We start from the raw sequence: 8129 nt of genomic DNA, 5'->3' as shown, positions 1-8129 counted from the left end.
AAAAAAAAAAAAAAAAAAAAAAAAAAAAAAAAAAAAAAGCGACGAAAACTAAGAGGAGGAAGCCCCAGTCTCAAGTCCAGAATCCTTCCTCTAGGAGTTAGTGCGAGGCTACTCTTAGTCTCTCTGCCACATGAGCCCCGATCCCTTTGACTGGGACTTGAAACTACTCGGTAGACCTAATCCTGTTCCTTCTCTAGCGCTGCACTTGGGGTCTGGATACGGCTCCACTGCAAAAAAACATCGGGATGCTGTCGGGTGCGTTTTCGGAATTCTAAATAGTCATGGGTTGAACTGGCCAAGTGGCATAATGCGCTTGAGGACGAATATCTGAAAGTATCAAGGTACTTGCTTTGTTTTGTTGGAGGAGCTGTAATGCGTCAATAGAGCTGTCAAGTAAATTGTTGAGAGAACGGTCTAGGCCGAATGACAAGGTGAAGCTGTCAGAGAGTCGTGTGCGCAGTCATCTGGACTGCCCCCTACATTGTAGTCCCGAGACTGCAAAGAAATACCGCACCAAACTCAACCTTCTTCCCTCTCAACCTCATTCGCCTCCTCCAAGCTCCTTTGTTTCTTTTTCTCCGCATTTCTTCTTCTGACTCTTCAAGTCTTGGGTGCCTAAGGACTTTGGATCCGTCCCGTTGACTCCACGCCCGCCCCCAACAGCTTTCATTTGCTGAAAAGCTTCGTCTCCCACTCTTTCCAGCCAGGCCTTCATAACGGTTCGCTGCCATGCAACCATCGTCCCCCAAACTTATCCACCGTCGCGATCCCGACCGCCCTGACTGGCCCTCTCTCCCCCGACTCTTCCCGACACCTGGCCCCAGACTCATCGTTTGGTCACAGCTTCAGCCCCGGTTCAGAGTTCATAGTCCTCGTTGTTACCTCCTTGAAGCTCGCAGGGTCATCGTCGTGACTTTGCAATCTCGGGATGCGGTGGATTCCTGCTCCAGGGGGTTCAATGCTAGTGTCTCGGGCTTTACTACATAATATAAGACCGCTGCCTGTCGCTCCTCCAGCTCAATTGCTTTCTTCCGTCTCCTCTACTTCCATTCCTGGTGCTCGCTGTCATAGTACTGCTACCGTGACTCAGACTTCCAAAATGGCTCGTTTCCCTTCACAACAAAGCCGTCCGGTCCATGCGACCTCCCAAGTGAGCCACAACATTCACAATGGTCCAATGTATGTTGATTAGCATATACCTGCTGTTCATCAGACATAGTTGCTAACGCTATGTCACCATTAGTGAACAAAACTATGACACCGCCAACCCTCCCTACATTCGCAAGTACCTTCGCACATACGGCCTGACTCCTCCCCGCGCCGAAACTTACGAGACCCAGAAGACTCGGTGTATGTCATACTTTGGGATGATAATAGCGGACTATGGCGAGACTGCAGTGCTAACTATATTCTAGGTCTCGCACAGCTGGCTCTGAAGCAGACAAACATCGACAAATTCCTCTACCTCAGCACTCTCCGCAAGAACAATGTCCACCTCTTCTACCGCTTGGTCACAGAACACCTCAAGGTAAGGCTCGGAATGTATCATAGACTAGTTACTTGCCGATCAGAAAACTAAGAAGCGAATAGGAATTGACCCCTCTTATCTACACCCCCGTCGTTGGTGAAGCCTGTCAGAGATGGTCCGAGATCTACCAACAGCCTGAGGGTTAGTTTCAAGCCACTTCACATGCAGTGCATAGGACCCGAGCTAACATTCTGAACTAGGTATGTACCTCAGCTGGGAAGACCGGGGTAACTTGGCCTCTGTCATCGCCAACTGGCCCCAGCCCAATGTGGAGATCACGTGCATCACCGATGGGTCCCGAATTCTCGGTCTAGGTGACCTTGGCATCAACGGAATGGGCATTCCCATTGGTAAACTGGCTCTATACACTGCTTGCGCTGGTATTCGACCCGAAGCTACCCTGCCCTTGACCCTCGACCTGGGTACAAGCAACAAGGCCTTCCGGGAAGACCCGCTGTACATGGGTAGCCGCCGCGACAAGATCACTCCCGATGAGGAGCGGGAATTCATGGATGAGTTAATGGCTGCTCTTACTGAGCGCTGGCCTGGGTGAGTTATTTTATCTTATTCTCTTCCGAGGCTATGTGCTAACGGGTTTTCTAGTATTGTCATTCAATTCGAAGACTTCAAGAACCCCTTCCCTGCTCTTGAAAGGTACCAGGACGTCTACACCTGCTTCAATGATGACATTCAGGGCACTGGTGCGGTCATTCTCGGTGGTGTCATCAATGCTGTGAAGCGCTCCGGCATGCCCTGCAAAGATCAGCGGGCTGTCTTTTTCGGTGCGGGAAGTGCCGGAGTGGGTGTTGCCAAGCAGATCGTCGCTTTCTTCATGCGCGAGGGAATGACCGAGGATGAAGCTCGCTCATGCTTCTACCTCGTCGATACCAAGGGTCTTGTGACCGCAGACCGTGGTGACAAGCTTGCCGAGCACAAGGTCTACTTCGCCCGCACGGATAACCAGGGCGAGCAATTCAAGACTCTCGAGGACGTCGTCGACCATGTGAAGCCGACCATTCTTATGGGCCTCTCCACCATTGGTGGCGTTTTCACTCCCGAGATTCTGCGCAAGATGGCAGAGTGGAATGAGAACCCCATCGTCTTCCCTCTCTCCAACCCTTCATCCAAGTCTGAGTGTGACTACGAGGCTGCCGTCACCAACACCGATGGCCGTGTTCTCTTCGCCTCCGGCTCTCCCTTCCCTACCATGTCCTTCACCAACTCTGCGGGCGAGACCAAGATGTACTACCCTGGACAGGGTAACAACATGTACGTCTTCCCCGGTATCGGTCTTGGTACCATTCTGTCCAAGGCCGTCAAGGTCACCGACAGCATGATCTATGCTTCCGGTGAGGCTCTCTCGAAGGCTCTTACATCCGAAGAGATTGAGCGCGGTCTCCTCTACCCCGACTTGACCCGTATCCGCCAGGTCAGCGTCGTTGTTGCCCGTAACGTCATCCGTGCCGCCCAAGAAGCCAAGGTCGACCGCGAAACCACCCTCCGCACTATGGACGATGAAACCCTCGACGCCTGGATCAAGGTCCGCATGTATGACCCTCACTCCGAGGTCCACTCTCTGGAGCGGGAAGTCGGTGCCATCCTGTCCAGCCTTGGTGCCCCTCAACAGCTTGGCTTGAACGGCGGTTCCTCAGACGAGGCTAAGTTGTAAGGACCAAACCTTGTCTCTTTTCTTTTCCCGGCTTCATCTGGGCACTGTTTTCTACTGTTTCCGACTCTAATACTGGTATTCATGTCCATGTTGGTTCGCTATTGATTTGAAGCGCGTTTGTCTTTGGTACGCTCCTTAACTTCGAAGGATTCGTGATGCTTTTGTATACCCCATCCTTGACGGATTCTGGTTATTCTTAATGACATTTCTATCATTGCATACCCACTATTGGGTTCAGTTGGTTAGCTATATACGGCGGGTTTGAATAAAAGTAGACAATTCACGGTTATTCCTAGACATTTTCCTCGTATTTGGCTTGTGACTTAGGCAATTTTTCATCGCAGTTTTTTCGTAGAGTCTAGGCCTTGCCATCCTCTCCTACAAATCAGAAGATCCCCGCAGGCCTTGTGCGACATCTCGATATGGAAGTCTTAGTCAAAGCATCGCAGCCGACTGACCAGCTACTATGCCTCATCGACAACTGAGAGTAATATATTGAGGAAGGTCAGCCCCCTCGAATTGTTGAGAAAACCTCGTGTCTGACTGCAGGTACATATGCCCAACAGCCAATGAAGGCGGACCTTGGGAGCCGCATCTGGATAGCATCATCTGAGGTGGGGAAGAGCTCAAGCCTCCAGCTCACGGACCAGGGACCAGGAACCGGGGGGCCTGATCCGCGGTTCCCACCTCGTGGCAGAATTAAACTTCTTCAAGACGGGGATCGATCTCTGTGGCCGTTGAACGGTGGACCAGGTCTCGAAGGGGCAGAGTGTGGCAGTTTCTGCAGGGTCCGGCCCGGACGACTGAGATCCGACTCGGATGGGCGGAAGAATTTAAGAGATGAGCTTATCACCACCTCGCGCCAGCCGGAGCCTCGGACATGCTCTCTTTCGGTGTCGAACTTGTTCTTGCTGTTTCGAATGGCGTCCTTTTTTTTCAATATCTGGCGTTGTTTTCAAATGGTCGGAAAGATCACTACGAGGATGAAGCCATGATAGACCGGGGGAACTCAACTCCCCATTCCCCACTTCATGTGCGAACAGCCAAACCTCGGCTGCTTTGGGACCTGGCGAAGTCTCCGAGCCGGGGTGACTTGAGTTCCGCAGGTTTTTTGCGACGTATATATCTGGAGCTTTCATTTCGCGGGTCTTTTTGCCAATACTTTATACGCTTGCTGTGCCACTATGTCGTCTTTAAGTGATTCCGTGAAGCTACCGTGCGGGCTGGTCTTTCCTAATCGCCTCGTCAAGGTATGATCACGCGATTACCTTCATGATACCAGATCTATGTAATCTGATCTCAAAACCAACAGGCCGCAATGGCCGAGATGCTGGCCGGGTTCCAGAACGAACCTAACGCGTCCCTCATTAGTGTCTACGATCAATGGGCAAAAGGCAACTGGGGCGCTGTTCTGACAGGTTCGCTAGTCCTTGACCTTAACATAACAGCTTCGACGAACGATGGTTGACAGACATCCAAAGGAAACGTTCAAGTCGACGTCAACCACCTCGGAACCCCCTTCGACCCCGCCCTATCCGGCACCTACACCGACGCCTCAACAAACAGCGAGCTCCTCTCGAAATGGCGCAAGTACGCCGAAGTCTCCCAAGCCCACGGCACGCCGACACTCGTGCAAGTCTGCCACCCGGGTCGGCAGTCGATGCGCGTCTCTGGGCGCAAGGGTATTTTCGGATCGACGATCGCACCTAGCGCGATTCCCATTAATATGGGTGATGGCTTTATCCAGCGCTGGCTAGGCTGGTTTGTGTTTCCGCCGCCGAGGGAAATGACACAGAAGGATATCGATGCCGTTACGAGGCAATTTGTCGATACGGCGAGGCTTATGGCGGACGCTGGGTTCTCGGGGATTGAGCTGCATGGTGCGCATGGGTATTTGATTGACCAATTCCTTAACCCCAAGGTATACCTACAATTCTCTGCCCCGCCGAGGAATTGAATACTCAGCAGGGTACTACAATAGAGCAACATCCGCACAGACGCCTACGGCGGCAGCGCCGCCGCCCGCGCAAAATTCGTCCTCGACATCATCGCGCAAATCCGCGCCGTCGTACCAAGCACCTTCGCCGTCGGCATAAAGTTCAACTCAGCCGACTACAACTCCTCTTTCTTCGAAGTCACCATGACGCAGATCGGCCTCCTCGCAGACGCAGGAATCGATTTCCTCGAAATCAGCGGCGGATCCTACGAAGACCCCAAGATGTTCAGCCTCAACGAAACCCAGCAGCAGCCGGGCCAACACTCCGCGCAGACACAGACAACAGGGAGGGAACCGAAATCAGCACGCACGGCCGCGCGCGAGGCCTTCTTCCTTGAATTTGCATCTGCCGTCCGACAGCGGTACCCGGCTCTGCCGCTCATGCTGACGGGTGGTTTCCGCTCGCGCGCGGGTGCCGAGTATGCCCTTTCTCGGAACGCGTGTGATATGGTTGGGATTGGTCGGCCTGCGGCGATTGACCCTGCGTTTCCGAGGCTCTTGCTTGATGAGAGTTTGCCTGAGGAGGAGGCGCAGTTGAAGCTGAATAAGGTGGCTGTGCCATTTTGGGCCAAGTGGATTCCTCTCACTGCTATTGGGGCTGGGGCGGAGAGTGTATGTTCCCTTTTTCCTTTTATGATGCTTTTCTCTTTCTCCTTAGTCAATGAACTTGCTAACGCACGCGTGGAATGTAGTCTTATTACACGAGCCAGATCCAAAGGATCGCGAAGGGGTTGAAGACTATTGTCCCGATTTGAGAAGGATACCCAAGAAAGTTGGAGGTCTGGTATATACGAAATGCAGACTGCGGGGCTATAGAACGGTAGACTCCTATTCAAAGGATGCTATCGGAGTGTATATATATAATGACCTTATATTATGATATGACAATGGCAGGTTCGGAGTCCAAGCCATCTAAATCCAAGCCAGCTCTCTCTTGTACCCCTGGCGTTTCGAGCCCGATCTTTTATTCCTTTACTACATTAGACACTGTAACGGGACCGGGCCCTGCCTAGTTTAGGAAGGAGCAACTCGCGCCTATGGGCGGGCCTGTCCCAGAGTTGAGGTCATCCATCGCACCTGGCAATTGTTGGAAATGTCCTGCGATTATCAGTATGGGAAGGTGCGATTGAGACGGGTTCAAATCAGATTATCGAGAAGGAAGGAGCGTTATTCATTTTATACTACTGGTTGGCGCCCGGTGCTTTCGCTGTGGGGTAAGTTCACTTTGCTTCAAATTCGTCCATTTGAGGTGTGGTTATGTTTATATACATGAATCAAAAAGAGGACACTGAGGAGCCGGTAAAAACCCTATACCTGCCAAAAACCTCATTTAAGGAGAAACAGCAAATGAGAAGGGAAAAGGCATCCTCGTTCTCGTCTTTGACCGGCGTATACCTTCGCAAGGTCACAAATCTGATAGAGAACAGGAGGAATATCTCAAAAACCCTCATTCCCTTTCCAAAACCAATAATATATCAAAAATCAAACGCCCCCTCCAGGCCTCAAAAGCTCCTTCACCAATCTAGGCAAACATTCATACGGCGTCCTCGCCTCGTTTACCCCCACCGTCATGTCCTTACCATCGCATGCCCTTGCCCAAGGCCAAGGCCCACCGGTATTTACATACCTCAGGATGCGATACGTCTCAACGCGAAGCCTGATTGCTCGAGCTTCGGCGCCCTTCGCGTTCTCCAACTCCGTGGCCAAATACATCTGGATGTCCTCGATTAGTGAGTTCAGGTGATGCGTTGACCCGTCGGAGAGTGTGCGTGTTTGCCGTGGGTTCTTGTATAGTCGGCCGAAGGGGATCCAGAAGAAGTCGGAGTCCCAGCGTGGCATGGGAAACAGTGGTGGTGTGGTCCAGGGGCTTGAGAAAGTTGGCTTACACGAGCGCAGTGATTTCGCCCTAACGGCGTCAAGATGTCGCTCCGCGGACGTCGTCCAGGTATGGCTCCTATAAGAGCGTAACTCAATAGCGAGATCTGTACACTTGAGCGTCCGCTGGTCCAAGAGGTAATGAACAAACGAGTCAACCTTTAACCAGAGCCAAGCCAACTGGCCCAGATTCCCGGGTTCCGGAGCGTAAATGAGGACCCTCGTAAGACCGAATCGGTTATAAGGTAAGCTGTGCAGCCTCCTGCGGGCACGGGAGCAGTCTGCCTCTTCCCAGAGGCACCAGCTTGCGCCTTTGAGGCGGCGGTAGGAGACGCGGATCCAGGGGTCGGATCTGTGCGGGTAGATATGGATGTCGAGGGTGTCGTAGAGGCGGGGGTAGATTTCGTTGTGGATTGTGCGGCTGGTGCGCATGAGATTGGGCGTGGAGCCGTTTGATAGGCTGTATTCGTAGATCAAGAGGCGGAGTTCTGGGGGGAGAGTGGCGAGGGTGCTCATTGCTGTCGGCGGGGTCATTTTGATGGGCGGGATTGTATCGAATGGTTTTTGGTGAACTTGGTTTCCTTGCGCCCTTACGTCGAGGCAAGTATGATGGTGGCTGAATGATATCTGTTTCGATGTTAGAATTCAATATACATGACGGTAGTTGTGAGTTCTTGTTGCGATGTCTTACCTTTCTAGGGCATGTATCCCTGGTCGTAGAGAATTCTCGTCGGTGGCGAGGTTGTATCCAGCAAGACGGCAACTGGATAGTTGAGTATGGAGGTAATGATAGGCTTATGCGGATAAAGATAGGTATGAATGAAGACGTAGAATAGAATGGTTGGTGCGCTAGGAATGAAAGACGGATATTGATAGGTGGAAGAATATCCGCAAAGAGGGCCGAAAAGGGAGGATTCGAGAGAATTGACGCTGGGACAGTGAATACCCAGACAGTAGTGAATAGTGAATATCCAGAAAAGTGAATTCGAACAGATCCAAAACTCAAGCTGAGATGCAAGACTCTGAGCGAAGTGAAGATTCTGATGGCTAAGACATAGACA

The 8129-nt window shown here is 51.9% G+C and overlaps 3 protein-coding genes across 3 annotated transcripts; 2 read left to right on the top strand and 1 right to left on the bottom strand.

The window, feature by feature from the left end:
- The first annotated feature begins 547 nt into the window (after positions 1–547).
- On the top strand, positions 548–3493 carry BDV17DRAFT_277673 (NAD-dependent malic enzyme). The gene is made up of 6 exons (XM_073759453.1): positions 548–1179; positions 1244–1350; positions 1416–1528; positions 1591–1669; positions 1729–2077; positions 2132–3493. Exons 1-6 carry the CDS (start codon positions 929–931, stop codon positions 3195–3197), a joined length of 1965 nt encoding a protein of 654 aa, XP_073610084.1. The 5' UTR covers positions 548–928; the 3' UTR covers positions 3198–3493.
- An 888-nt stretch (positions 3494–4381) lies between these two features.
- On the top strand, positions 4382–6005 carry BDV17DRAFT_301920 (uncharacterized protein; the record flags this gene model as incomplete). Its single annotated transcript, XM_073764342.1, has 5 exons — positions 4382–4447; positions 4510–4615; positions 4679–5118; positions 5179–5805; positions 5886–6005. The coding sequence occupies 5 exons, from the start codon at positions 4382–4384 to the stop codon at positions 5946–5948; spliced, it is 1302 nt and encodes a 433-aa protein (XP_073610083.1). The 3' UTR covers positions 5949–6005.
- A 565-nt stretch (positions 6006–6570) lies between these two features.
- On the bottom strand, positions 6571–7943 carry BDV17DRAFT_248129 (uncharacterized protein). Its single transcript, XM_073756071.1, has 2 exons — positions 7760–7943; positions 6571–7695 (listed from the first exon to the last, which is right to left on the bottom strand). Exon 2 carries the CDS (start codon positions 7600–7602, stop codon positions 6676–6678), a length of 927 nt encoding a protein of 308 aa, XP_073610082.1. The 5' UTR covers positions 7603–7695; positions 7760–7943; the 3' UTR covers positions 6571–6675.
- Between the last annotated feature and the right edge of the window lie 186 nt (positions 7944–8129).

This window comes from Aspergillus undulatus (genome assembly GCF_047715775.1).
Source record: "Aspergillus undulatus strain CBS 261.88 unplaced genomic scaffold BDV17scaffold_98, whole genome shotgun sequence".
Classification (NCBI taxonomy): domain Eukaryota; kingdom Fungi; phylum Ascomycota; class Eurotiomycetes; order Eurotiales; family Aspergillaceae; genus Aspergillus; species Aspergillus undulatus.
Note: the sequence above shows the minus strand (reverse complement) of the source record. Positions and strands in the feature narration are given on the sequence as shown.

Bases quoted from the DNA above. Each gene is read 5' to 3' on its own strand.
- BDV17DRAFT_277673 (XM_073759453.1), top strand. From the start codon at position 929: ATGCGGTGGATTCCTGCTCCAGGGGGTTCAATGCTAGTGTCTCGGGCT. The intron at 1,670-1,728 runs GTTAGTTTCAAG...ATTCTGAACTAG, and splicing joins GATCTACCAACAGCCTGAGG to GTATGTACCTCAGCTGGGAA. The intron at 2,078-2,131 runs GTGAGTTATTTT...CGGGTTTTCTAG, and splicing joins CTTACTGAGCGCTGGCCTGG to TATTGTCATTCAATTCGAAG.
- BDV17DRAFT_248129 (XM_073756071.1), bottom strand. From the start codon at position 7,602: ATGACCCCGCCGACAGCAATGAGCACCCTCGCCACTCTCCCCCCAGAA.